General features: G+C 37.2%; 1 protein-coding gene across 1 annotated transcript in view; it reads right to left on the reverse strand.

The window, feature by feature from the left end:
* Positions 1-381: 381 nt before the first annotated feature.
* Naa60 (N-alpha-acetyltransferase 60) overlaps positions 382-14,872 on the reverse strand; it is a 93,779-nt gene continuing 79,288 nt past the window's right edge. The window contains exons 6-7 of the mRNA XM_090388451.1: positions 1,471-1,734; positions 382-464 (exon numbers count right to left, since the gene is read on the reverse strand). Coding sequence (XP_090244577.1) covers positions 382-464; positions 1,471-1,734 — 347 coding nt within the window. The remainder of the gene's footprint in view (positions 465-1,470; positions 1,735-14,872) is intronic.

Raw genomic sequence — 14,872 nt, forward strand, 5'->3', positions numbered from 1 at the left:
TCCAAACAGCCATAGCTCCGTAACTGTTCAGAATTGGATTCATGTTGATATGAATTTCTTTTGCTTAAAATTACTCAAGGAATCAATCCCTGAAATTTGACAGATTCCTTCTGGGATATATATATATAGTGTGTTTCACATAACATGTGAGCCACACTTTCAGGACTGATTCAGGATCTGAAAAAAGTTCATATTAACACGTGTCTGGTTCTGGTGGTTTTGGAGCTATGGTTGTTTGAATTTTATAAAATGGCTGTAAAGTTTTCAATGGTAAAAAATAAGAAATTTTAAATTCATGCTAGGTACATTTTCTTATACTTTTAATTAAATTATTTTTTATAAATTTTTACCATTGAAAAGCTAACAATCATTTTTAAAAATTCAAATAGCCATAGATCTGATATCATTCAGAATCAGACACATGTTTATATGAACTTTCATTCCTTTCAGGTCTTCAACTGATCCTAGAAGTACAATTTGTCAGTGTAATTTAGAAACATGTTTCTAAATTAATTGACAAAATTATAAAGGTAGTTACGCATGTGTCCAATTATGGTTATGAATCTGTGGCTTTTTTTTTAAATTTTAGAAAATGGTTATGGACTTTTCAGTGGTAAAAACATAAAAATTAAAAAGAATAAGCAGATATATACTTAGTAAAATGTTTATTCATATCAGGCACATATTTATTTCTTATCATCAGGTTCATATCTTTTTGCCATTTACAACTGTGTGTGTGTGTGTGACTTCTTTAAAACAGAATTGAACATAAAACTGAATAATAAATGTTGAAATACAGGACGAAAAAAAAAAAAAAAAAAACCACCTTGAGTGGATATGTGATTAACAACATACTTTAGTAATCCCTTCCCTAACTATGATTTCAGATAACATGGTTTTAAATTTAAAATTTGTACACCAAAATTTTATAATCTCCATTTTTTTTTTTTTTTTTTTTTAAGTATAAGCAATTTAGCCCCATTTCCATAAACAAAGGAAAAAGGCAATTATTGCTTCTTCTTTCCCTAGATCATGAGGTATGTCTAGTGAGAAGTGCAGAGGGGGGATCTGTTTATACTTTACCCTCTCAATAATGCACTCGTCCATAGCATATATAATGCTGTGTATGAATGTAGATGTTTGTAGAGTTTCGTGTTTTGACTAATATTTACATTTTTCCCAGTCATATTCTGGACTTGTTTAAAAAGTCCACAGAAAAATACTTTTGTCTTATCAATTTTATTCATTTTGGAGAGCTCAGAAATGTTAAAAAAAATGGTGCTGTCCTATTATTCCTAAGAAAATGGTATTAATTATGTAAAAATAATGCACAAAACTTGGGATGACATTAAAATTGCCATCTCAAGTCTTGTACATTATTTTACTTTGAACTATAAGCTTAAGTAAAATAGTATATTAATTCAAATGTCTCTCATACATGCATGCATAAATACACATAACTCAACATACTGTAAAACTTAGTTAATAAAGGATATATTAAAGTCCATGATGGATGACCTCCATTAATATATAACACATATGAATAACCATCTTTAGCTACTCCATGTACAGAATAATAGAGTGGAAGGTAAGAATGCAGCTGGAAGTTTCTATGTTCATAAAACTGAATAGCTGTCGTATTGTTTGTCAGTACATGAAGAAAGATTGCCTTGCAGCTGTTGCCCTCAGGATTGGTAGTCAAGTGGTCTACCAAGCTGTTCAACAATAAAGTGGCTGAAAGCAGGGGGAGAAAAGGTAAAAAAAAAAAAAAAAAAACTTTAAACTTCCAAATATCCAGAACAATGCAGATACTGTATTTATTTGCTACCTGAAGCAATAAATTGGAAATCTATTTTTATCAAATATTTTCAATAAAAAAAAAATGAGCATATACATTTTCAAAAAAAAAATAAATAAATAAAATAAATAACATAAAATAAATATAAGGGCTTCTGTGCTAATCAAAATTATCAAAGGAGCAGGATTTTTATTTTGCCTGCATTAAACTAATTAGATAATAAACACTTCTCTACATTATATTTTTCTGTCTTGCTATCTTGGGATAATTTGTTCCTTCCAGTAATAGTGATATACTTGGGCTAATGCTCACTATAGAAACATCATCATTCTCATCTCATTTTTCTTCTACCTACTGCTTGTTTAGACTAACTATATTGTTCACTAATCGAAAAAACACCATTAACTGTTCAACAATATATCATTTACTGCTTGACAATACACGAAATACATTATTCACTGTTAGGTTGATAATTGAGGCAACTTGAATAAAGAAGAGCTACTAGGTTTTGAAACTGGTGACAGAAAATCCATAAGAATTTTTAATAAATAATGGATTTGCCTCTTCTTGGTTACATTATTCAATTAACCTTGGAGCAGTGACAAGGGAGAAAACAATTATCCCACAACACAATTTCATGCAATCTTTTGCCAAAATTTTTATTCTTGTCATTCTCAGTATCTTCTCCCAACACCTTCCTTTATGCATGAATGTCACAACACCACTTCTATCTTATTGTTCCGTACAGAGAATTTTTTTTGTTGCATATGTTTGGTTTTGGCATAAAAATATTCCTGTAAAATTTCTTCAGGTATCCGAATATGATATAGGAGTCAAATAAAGTGTGATTTTCCAAACGCACAGGTAACATAGGGTAGGAAGAATGAAAGAAAGAACAGTGTGAAATTCAATCAAAACTTTTAAGATAAATTACTGGATGGCAGTTGCCACCCTTTGAAACAGAACAGGCCAAATAATAGCACAAAACAAATTAAAATAAAGCAAAATAAAATAAGGTAAAAAAGAAAGTTCCCTCTTACTTTCTGGTTTACTTTATTTCAGTCTGTTTATCTGTATATAGTTTTGTGCTATTATTCTACCTGTTTTGCTTATTTGTCAGTTGTGATTTTAAGGCCTAACTAGAAATCATGGTCAAGAAAGAAATTATAAACTGAACTTTGAACTCAGTCCAGGACTGGACGAACAAATTTAAGCCATTTTAACAAATTTATCTGAAAAGCTTTTTGTCACAAACAAAACTTCATAGGAATTTAGAATGAAGGACTTGGATCCGCTCCATGAGAAATAAATCAAGATCTGAATTATCTCAGGTGGAAGGATTGCAAAGAAACAGAACTCCGTGATAGGTGGAGAAGTGTTATGTAAATAGAAATTTACAGATTATTATGAGATGGCACCACATGAAATTATTCTGGAAGAGATGTTTCTTAGGTTACCCTGTGCAAATCTTTGGTTCAAGTGTTCCAAATGCAAATTCTTCATGACAAAAATATCTTACCCTGGGCATGAAATCACCAAAGAAGGCATCATAACACCCCTGAAGAAAAATGTAGAGGCAATAATTAATCATACTCCTCCCATAACCTTAAGCATGTCCATAGCTTCCATGGAATAGTGAACTAATACAGGAGATTTACCTGTGACTATTCTGCAATTATGAAGTCTATTAATGAGATTACAAAGGAGGAAACTATATTTATTTAGGGGAAAAAAACAGGATAAAGCCTTTAAAACTCAAAGTTAAAAAATATGAGAATAAGCAATAGCCTGGAAAGCAAGGCAAGGCAATGGAGATTTCCAGAGGACTGCTGGGAGTCATAGTAGGACAAATAAATACATGGGCTGTGTTAGGGTAACTAAGAGTAGAAACAGGTGCATATACTTGCATGTACACCAATGCTAGGAGTATAGTTAATAAATTTGATGAGCTTGAAGTGCTGGTTAAGACATCAAAGGCAGCTACTGTTGGGATATCAGAGCCGTGGTGTCATAAGCAGTGCAGAAATAGACTTTTGGGGAGTACAATGTGTACAGAAAGCATAGACAGGACAGGAAGGGAGGTTGTTGTTGTTGTTGTTTGGTTTTTAGGAGCATTAGCAACTAAGGCCATATTGCTCCGGCGATATGCGGTGGTCATTCCTTGACCTTTCCGCATCCTCCGTATTTGGTGGTCATGGGCTCGAACCCCGGTCTAATCAAGAAGCGTGTGCTACGCACTGCTGCTCCTGCCCACATGGCTACAGAGAAGCCCAGGAAGGGAGGAGGGGTTATGCTGTTATTTAAAAAACACACAAAATCTAAGGAAGTGCATTCAATTAATGTTGGTGGACAATGCAATGTTGAGTCCATTTAGTGTGACATAAGCACTGGAAAAGGAAAATTGAGAGTAAGTGTGTGTTATAGGCCTAATGAATCTGATGAGTATAATGAGCATTGTGCAGAGAAATAGAGTAGGCCAGTAAATCAGAATGTCTTATAATGGGGGATTTTAGCTTTCCAGATTTTTACTGGAACTTGTGGGTTGGTCACTCACAACACTAGTCAGACTTTTGTGGATTTATTGGATGATTGTTTTCTGCTGCAGCATGTTCAAGAGGCAACCAGAGAGAGTAATACTCTTGATCTGATTATCAGCAGTGATCATTTGTGTATTAAGAATTTGCAGATAAAGGAACCACTGGGCAACAGTGATCACAATGTACAGATGTGGGAATTACTTAAAGATGTAACTACCATCAAGGCTAAAGGGAAGGGCTTTTGCTTTCGTAAAGGTGACTACAGGGGTTTCAAACAGTTTTTAAATTCTGTAGTGGGATCAACTGATGATGCTACCAATGTTGAATTCTAAAAGGGAAGCCTTCAGGGACTTAATTTTGGAGACTACTAGGCTTTTCATTCCAAATAAGAAATACTGTTCAAGGTTTAGGCCTAAATGGAGGTCAGATGAACTAATGAGGCTCGTGGCAGGGAAGATAAATTTATGGGATGCATATAAAGTATCAGGTGACACAAAAGCCTATGGCAGATATAAACTAATGTGTAATCAAGTTACAAAGGAGGTTAGGCAGATCACGAGAAATTCTTGGAAAAGGATGCAAAGAAAAACAGCAAAGAGTTCTTTACTTTTGTAAACTCTAGAAGGAAAGGGATGAATCAGTAAACTGAATGAGTATTATACATCAATATTCAAGGAGTTATTCAATGAGGGGAGTGCCAAAAGTTTATCAAACTCTAATAGGGAGCTGTGATAACTGAGAGCAAAGTGGAGGAGAAATTGCTAAAGTTAAACATAAAAAAGGCACCTGGGGTGGATGGGATCTATCCAGTTATATTAAAGGCAGCAGCAAAGGAAGTAAGCAAACCTTTAGCCATAATTATGAGAGCTTCCTTGAACATAGGGGAGGTCCCCATGGACTGGAGGTGTGCAAATGTATCACCAATTCACAAAGGGGGTTCTCAAAAGGTGACACAGGTAACCATAGACCTGTTAGTTTAACTTGTGTTCTGGGGAAAATAATGGCATCACTGGTTAAAGAAGCATTGCAGGATCATCTAGACAAGGCTGCAGTAATAGTTACGACACAGCATGGGTTTGTTAAAGGGAGGTCTTGTCTGACCAATTTGATTGGATACTATGATGTGGTCACAAAGGAACTGAATTCAAAAAATAATTTTGATATCATATACTTGGATTCAGGAAAGCTTTTGATACTGTTGCACAGGGAAAACTGCTGTACAAACTGGAGGGGTATGGCATTAAGGTTAAGTTGCTACAATGGATAAAGGGATGGTTGAGTAAGAGACAACAGAGAGTGGTAATCAATTGACACTGCTCTTCGTGGACAAATGTTATTAGTGGTGTTCCCCAGGGTTTGGTGTTGAGCCCATTGTTGTTTTCAGTATTTATCAATGATATTGAAGAAGGTATATCAGGTTTAATGTCCAAGTTTGCAGATGATACAAAGGTTGGCAGAGTTGTTACTGACAGTAAAGGCAGTATGCTATTCCAACTGGATCTAGATAAGTTGGGAAAATGGGCTGAAAAGTGGCAACTGAAGGTTAACATTGACAAATGCAAAGTATTGCATATGGGTAGCAATAGCTGAAGAGAAACGTACCAACTGTGTGGTACTACACTCAGGGAAGTAGAAAGTGAAAAAGACCTGGGGGTAATTGTGCAGTCAAATATGAAATTTGCTGAGCAGTAAAGAGTGGCTGCCAGGGCAGGTAATGGAGTCTTGTCAATGATATATAGGAATTTTGCTAGCAGGGACAGGGAGGTGATTGTCCCGTTATACAAGGCATTGGTCAGGCCACACGTAGAGTACTGTGTACAGGTCTGGAGGCTTCATTTTAGGAAGGATGTATAGTTGCTAGAACGGGTACGAAGGGCAACAAGATTGGTGAGGGGGAACAAAGGGGTGCTCTTACCAAGAAAGTCTTAAGTTCTGCAAATTGCAGCGCCTGGAGAGTAAGCACCTGCGAGGTGATCTGACTGAAGTGTATAGAGCCTTGAATGAGTTGAGCAAACTGAATACTGATGGGATTCTTCATCTTGCTAAGATTAAGACCCTGAGGGGGCACAGATTCAAATCAAGGAAAGAGAATTGTAGAATAAATGTGCAGAAATCTGCTTTTAGCCAGCAGGTAGTTGATTGGTGGAAGACTTCCATCTTTTGTTGTGGAAGTTGATAGCCTAAATAAATTTAAGGCTGAAATGGACAGATTTGAAACGAACGGAGGAGTGAAATGGGAGGGGTTTTTTTTTTTTTGGCTGATGCTGCATAAGCTTGCTTTCTTGCATTATATGCCTCTACTAATGCTAATGACAACTGCACCTGTCCTAATTCTTCCCAAGATTAATTGAGCCATTCTCCATCACCTGTTATGCTTCTGGAAAAACTCTGGCTGCTGCCACTAAACAACAAGATGGGAGAATTTGAAACTCATGGCATTCTTATCCAGTGGACTTAAACAGAGAGAGAGAGAGAGAGGTTATTCTATCACTGAAAGGGAGGCACTGGCCATTATATTCACAAAATGAAAAGTTTGCTAATTGGACAGAGTTTTTGTGAGATTCACCAGACCAGGCAACGGATATCCATATGTTGGTGGTTGAGATTAGACCACAAGTCCCTAACTTTTGTTCAGACAATGAAGGACAAGAATTTTATCTGCAGCTATCATATCTACCAAGTCACAAAGAGCCAAACACATTAGTCAAGAAACATCAAATATTAGGGGTCAAGGGAATATTGGTATCCTGACTGGAGGATTTTCTCAGGCAGCTGAAAAGGAAACTTCATCTGCAAAAAAAGCTGAAAATATTTGTAGTGTTAATGTTCACCATCACAAATAGGAAATCCAGTATCAGTACAAAATACTAATTTAACCTTTAATGATATGTCTGTTTCTTATACTGCTATATGTAAACACAATTTAAGAGACACAAGAAGTTAAGTATGCCATGATATACTGCTTGAAGGCAATAAAAATAAGCAATTTTATGTGTTATTAAGAGAATTGTAAAATTTTTGCATATTATGTAAACTAGATATTTGATTATTTTGTTTATGTTTAATGGATTTATGTATGAAAAAAATTCAATTCTTTGTTGGTACACACATACACACGGAAGCATGTGCATGCACAGAGTTTGCTTTGCACTAACAATACCCCCTTGTGTACGAATAGATTGGTCTGTGATGCTGGTGAAGGCTCAAAATTTGGAACGGCTGATATAAGGAAATAAATTGAGGGGCCCATCAAGCTCTCAGCTGCCCACATCAACGCCAGAGCTTGCACTTGGTCATCAGGCAACACAGAGGCAGCCCCCTAGGCAGAATGCGCTGGTCCCACAGGAACTAGTAGTTGTTGGTGACTCTATTGTCAGGGAAACGGGGAACATGCTTTGTAAGAAGGATAGGTGGAATAGGACCAGGGTACGTCTGCCAGGGGCAAAGGTTGATGACGTTGTAGAGCGGATATCATCTTTTAAGGGCACAAAAGGTGATATAGTTGTACACGTTGGCACTAATGATATTAAGAGTAGGAGACCGGCAGAATTACTTAGCAAGTACAGGTCACTGTTGAACAAAAGCCGAGAATTAGGGTTGAATTTGAAAGTGTCTGCAATTCTGCCCAGACACGATAGGAGGGAGTATATGATGAGAGCCTTGTCGATCAATTCGGCCCTGGAGGGATTGTGCAAGGCTCAAGGGGTAGAATTTTTTTCAGCCTGGACTGTACTTGTTAACAGGAGAGATTGCTTCTACAGGGATGGGATACACTTAAATAGAAAGGGTGCAAGAATTTTTGCTGATGCTGTCGAGGCAGTGTTAGGTTGGCCGGAAAACTGCTAGTTGGGGGGGGGGGATACAAGGACTAATAGATTAACAGTAGCCACTGGCAGAGGTGGAAGTGATTCTTGCACTGCTTCTATTGAAATGAGCAGAAGCCTGAAAAACAAGATGCAGGATATTTCAGAGACTGCCGGGAGTCATTGCGGTACAAGTAAACACATGGGTTGTGTTAGGGTAGCTAAGAATAGAAACAGGTGCATGTATACCTGCGTGTACACCAATGCTAGGAGTTTGGTAAATAAATTTGATGAATTTGAGGTATTGCTCAAAACATCAAAGGCAGATATTGTTGGGATATCAGAGACGGGGTGTCACACAGATATAAGTAATGCGGAACTGGAATTTGGGGAATACAATGTGTATAGAAAGGATAGACAGGACAGAAGGGGAGGAGGGGGTTATGCTATTAATTAAGAAACACATAAAGTCCAAGGAAGTGAAGCCAGTCGACATCGATGGACAGGGCAGTGTCTAGTCAGTTTGGTGTGACATAAGCATAGGGAAATCAAAATTGAGAGTAGGAGTGTGCTATAGGCCTAATGACTCTGATGAGTATAATAAGATATTGTCCAGGGATATAGAGTGGGCCAGTAAATCAGAGAGTCTTATAATGGGGGATTTTAATTTCCCAGATATTGACTGGAATTTGTGGGTTGGTCACTCGCACACTAGCAAGGCTTTTGTGGATTTATTGGATGATTGTTTTCTACATCAGATGTTCGTGAGGCAACAAGAGGGAGCAATACTCTTGATCTGATTATCAGTAGTGATTCTTCATGCATTAAGAATCTGCAGATAAATGAACCACTAGGTGGCAGTGATCACAGTGTGTTGAAGTGGGATTTACTCAAGGAGGTAACTACCATCAGAGGTAAAGGGAAGGGTTTTTGTTTTCGTAAAGGTGACTATGATGGTCTGAGACAGTATTTAAATTCTATACAAGTGGGACCAACTGATGATGTTACCAACAGCAAACTCAAAATGGGAAGCATTCAAGGAACTAATCTTGGAGGCTACCAGGCTTTACATACCAACTAAGAAATATTGTTCAAGGTTTAGGCCTAAATGGTTGTCAGATGAACTAATGAGACATGTGGCAGAGAAGAAAAATGCATGGGATACATACAAATTAATGGGTGACATGGAAGCCTATGATAGATATAAGTTGGTCTGTAACCAAGTCACAAAGGAGATTAGGCAGGCAAAGGCAGACTACGAAAAATCCTTGGCAAAGGATGCAAAGAAAAACAGAAAAGAGTTCTTTACATATTTAAACTCAAGAAGGAAAGGGATGAATCAGATTGGTCCACTGGATATTGATGGTTCAACAGTTGAGGATCCTGCTCAGGTGGCTAACAATCTAAACGAGTATTTTGCATCTACATTCACGCATGAGGAGTTATTCAGGAAGGAGAATGAGGTAGGTAAAGTAAACATTGGCAATGAGCTGGATGATTTTGTAATAACTGAGAGGAAAGTGGAGCAGAGATTGTTGAGGATAAACATAAAAAAGGCACCTGGGGTGGATGGGATCTATCCAGTTATATTAAAGGAGGCAGCAAAGGAAGTAAGCAAACCCCTAGCCATAATTATGAGAGCTTCTTTGGACTCAGGGGAGGTACCCATAGACTGGAGATGTGCAAATGTAACCCCAATTCACAAAGGAGGATCAAAGGCTAACACAAGTAATTATAGACCTGTTAGTTTAACTTCTGTTCCAGGTAAATTAATGGAAGCACTGGTTAAAGAAGCACTGCAGGATCATCTAGACAAGAATTCAGTTATAGCTCAGACGCAGCATGGTTTTGTTAAGGGCAGGTCTTGCCTGACCAATTTGATTGGATACTATGATGTAGTCACAAAAGAACTGGATGCAGAGAATAACTTTGATATTATATATTTGGATCTTAGAAAGGCTTTTGATACTGTTGCACATGGAAGACTGCTGCACAAATTGGAGCAGTGTGGCATTGGAGGCAAATTGCTGCTATGGATAAGGGGATGGTTGAGTGGCAGAAGGCAGAGAGTGGTAATCAATGGACACTGCTAAACGTGGACTAATGTTATTAGTGCAGTTCCTCAGGGTTCAGTGTTGGGTCCGTTGTTGTTTTCGGTGTTTATGAATGATATTGATGATGGGATATCAAGTTTAATGTCCAAGTTTGCAGATGATACAAAGGTTGGCAGGGTTGTTAAGGACACTACTGACGCTATGCTGCTGCAACAGGATCTGGAAAGGTTGAACAGATGGGCTGAGAGGTGGCAAATGAAGTTTAACATTGACAAATGTAAAGTACTACATATGGGAAACAGTAACCCCAGAGCAATGTATCAACTCTGCGGTACTACACTGACAGTGGTGGAGAATGAAAAGGACCTGGGGGTAATTGTGCAGGCAGATATGAAGTTCTCTGAGCAGTGCAGACGAGCTGCAAGAGTAGCTCATGGTGTCTTGTCAATGATATACAGGAATTTTTCTAGCAGGGATAAGGAGGTGATTATTCCCTTGTATAAGGCAATCGTTAGGCCACATCTTGAGTACTGTATACAGGTCTGGAGGCCTCATTTCAAGAAGGATGTCGAGCTGCTGGAACGGGTACAGAGAAGGGCAACAAGATTAGTGAATGGAACAAAGGGTTGCTCTTACGAAGAAAGGCTTAAGTTTTGCAAATTACAGAGTCTGGTGACTAGGCACCGGCGAGGAGATCTGATAGAGGTGTATAAGGCTTTGAACGGTTTGAGCATGCTCAATGCCAATGGGATTCTTCATCTTGCTCAGAATAATCACCTCAGAGGGCATAAATTCAAATTGAGGAAGGACGGATGTCGGATAGATGTGCGGAAATTTGCCTTTGGCCAGCGGGTGGTTGGTTGGTGGAACCGACTTCCATCACTTGTTGTTGAAGTTGATAGCCTAAACAAATTTAAAGCTCAACTGGACAGGTATTTCGAACGAACGGAGGGGTGAAATGGGAGTGGTGTGTGTGTTTTTTTTTTTTGGCTGATGCTGAATAAGCTTGCTTTCTTGCATCATATGGCTCTACTAATGCTAATGCTAAGATTGTTTGCACACATGGTGATCAGTTTTTGAGCATCTATGAGGAAGAATGCGTCAGCGTTAAGATCTTTCAGATTTTGAATGTGGAATGATTGTGGGGGCAAGGTGTGTAGGTGTCAGTACCTTGAGAACAGCTAACATAGTTAAGTGCTCCTGTTCCGTGGTGTTCTGAGTCTAGTGTGACTGGCCCAACAGCAGTCAAACAACCAACCAAAGGTCGTGGAATGGCCACATGTCTTATCTTGTAACACAGCAGTGATGCAGCCCAGTATACAACCCAATACAATATGTAGGAATAGCAATATCCCGATATCCACATGGACTATGCTCGATATAAGCTTGTATAGGCTATGGCAGTCAATGGCCATCATAGGTACCCGTGCTCACTGTGAGACACAAGAAACTGTGCCTTGCATGGGCATGTCAGCACCACTGAACCACCAACATATGGATATCCGTTGCCTGGTCTGATGAATCTCATTTCCAACTCTATCATGCTGATGGGCATATCCACATTTAGAAAAGCAACATGAAGTCATGGCATCTGGATGCACCGTTAGTGTTTGACAAGCTGGAGGCGGTGGTGTTATGTTTTGGGGACTGTTTTCTTGGCATGTCTTGGGTCCTGTGATCACCATTAATCAATGGCTTGATAGGAACACCTACCTTTCTATCAGTGCCAACCAAGCACATCCTTTCATGATGAAAAGTGTATCCAGAAAAATCTGGCACCTATCAACAGCACAACATACCATACCACAAGCCCAACAGGTTGCTAACTGGTTTCAGCAACATGGCAATGAATTCTCCATCCTCTCATGGCCACCCAATTCACCTGATCTCAATCCAATTGAGTACGTTTAGGACCTTCTGAAAAAAGGATATTCGATGATGTGGCCATACATCTGACAATATGCAGGCATTACCGGACACATTGTGCAACACATGGGTAACACTACCATAGAATGCCTTGCAACACCTCATGGAATCCATGCCAAGATGTGTATGGGCTTCTATTACAGGTAAAAAGTGGTCCCAAGAAATATTAGGTAGGTGTTGCTAATGCAAAGCCAACTCAGTGTATATCACTTAAAGAATTATACTATATAGGATATAGTATAATTCAATTTTTTTTTTTTTTTTTTTAATTCAAAGAGGAGGAGAGATATGTAAAGTTCAGAGAATTTTAACATAATCATTTTATTTCTTAAGGGTAAGAAAATAAAAGTGACCAATTTAATGCCATCAAATTGGCTTCTAATGGTTGGGTTACTGGAATGTTTTCTGTAGAGATTTTTCTTTCCAGCTTGTTTCAATAAACTTTTCACCTTCAAAAACATTTATGTGAAGTGTAGCATTGTTTAATTTTTTATTATAATCATTTATACTCCCTGTGCTGTTGAAGAACTGTTAAAAGTCCTTTATTAAAGAAAATTAACTTTTAAACTCATTTCAACTTGGTAATAATATTGCCTTTGCCTTTTGTCCTATGGAAGATATTTGCTTTGTTATGATATATTTTGTATCAGTTATGTTACTGTCACTTAGTCATAAGTTTGTTTAGCATTTATAGTTATCTTTAGTTTTTATTTAATTAAACTAAGTGATTAAATATTGTTCACTCATAGTAAACTAACTATTTAGATATGCAAACCCACAAGGCAATTACTCACCATATCACATAAACATATTAACTATGTAGAATGACTGCAACAATAGTTTTGTTTCAAAACTTTGCCACTAGATGAGAATACAAAGTGATATTATGGAAGTGGAATAAAAATAACGAAGTAGAGAATGGCAAGTGAACAGATGATCATTAGAATTTTATGAAGATGGGCTCTAAACTAAGAGAAGTATTTCATAGGGTAATATTAAGTTGCAGTTTTATTAAACATGAATGTTGTAAATTGTCAATGAGAGTGTTAATGCTATTAAAGAAAAATAAATTTTGCTCTACTATTCATTCAAATTTTTTTACTGTTGGAATGGTAATGCTAAATGAGTTAAAAATGGTTTAAACAGAATTTATGTGCAAAAATTCAATTTCTCAGTTAAAAAAAAAGGTGGGGGGGGGGTAAGTATATATATATACATTTAAGGCTTCTAACAGGAAGTCACATCATGTCCACTGCAAATCAAAAATTTTAAAGAACGACTGCTGGCTAAACTATTGAAAGATACTGAAAGTTAAAAGAACCAAAAGAGTAAAAGTTTCTACAAATTAATTGTAAAGACAATGTATGAAAAGTTATCACTTAATTACCATTTTGGTCATCCTAATAATGTACTTTAGAATAAAATCGCCTTTATTTATTTTTTTTAGTTAATGTATAGCTTGTTTTAGTTTAAGAAGTGGCCAACGTCAATTAGCATTTTTTTTTTTTTTTAAATGGTTTATATCTCATAAAACTCTAGATGTTTTATACTAAAAATTGTATTGCCATTACTACCTACTAACATAGAAATTAATCAATTTCCCCATTCTTACATTTGTGTGTAAAAAGGGTTTATTTTCTAAACTTTAATAGAGATAAAAAAAAATCATAACAAATGCACAGAGGTTAGTAACATGAAAATAGCAGAAAAAGTTGTAACACCCCTCTACACTGGTATTCAATGAAAGTGCATCACCTAGGAATTTTGCATTTCTAACCCTTTTTCACGATGGTATGTTACATTAATGACTAGCATCACAAATAGAAATATAAACAAAAGATATTTATTAATAGTTAAGACAAAGCTAAGTAATATTTGAGAGGTGCTCTCAAAATATTCCAAAATGAGCATTTGCAATTTTTATACAACAGTTTCGGTAAACATGACAATTATGGCTGAAATGTTATCAGAAGCCCTCAGTTTGCTTCAGTTTATAATTTTAAATGGAAAACAAAATGAAAAATTCACCAAGTGCAAACTAATATTTAGTTGAACAACCTCTGGACCCGATGACAGCAGCACACTGTCGAGGCATTGACAAGATCAATTTCTGAAGATAATCAACTGATAGTTCGTAGTTCCAAACACTTATTATAGCTTCCTGAAGTTCACGAAGGGTCTTTGGTTTCTTTCTGGCAACTGCAAATTTCACAGGATGCCAACAGTTCTCTATAGGATTCAGGTCTGGGCTGTTTCCTGGCCAGTTAAGAGTTGTAATGGACCATTCTTCCAACCATTTTTTCGCCTGTAACAAATGTAAACTCATTACTGTCGAACCTCTAATGCAGAAATGAAGCTATTATTTCATGTTAGAAGTGCCTACTTTTCGTCTAATGACAAGGAGGCAGAATCGTCCTGAAAGATGCAGTTACTTGGCAGGTTGAAATGGTCTCTAATGGTTGGCAGCAATTTGCCTTCCAATATAGCCAGGTATCCATTGGCATTTATGTAACCTTTTATAAACTGCAGGTGACCTACTCTGCATTACGAAATGCACCCCCATATCATTTAGCTTGTAGGTAATTTCACTGTAGACAACATACAGTCTGGATGGTATTCTCCACCATGTCTACGGCGAATCGTTTATCTCCCATCAGAGCCATGCAGATTGAATTTCTTCTCATCTGAGAAAATAACTGACTTCCACTGCTTGGGGGGTCCATCTGACATGCTTCTTACATCAAATTAATCGGG

This window comes from Mastigoproctus giganteus, chromosome 14, assembly GCF_048544385.1.
Source record: "Mastigoproctus giganteus isolate SK-2022 chromosome 14, ASM4854438v1, whole genome shotgun sequence".
In the NCBI taxonomy this organism is placed as follows: Eukaryota; Metazoa; Arthropoda; class Arachnida; order Uropygi; family Thelyphonidae; genus Mastigoproctus; species Mastigoproctus giganteus.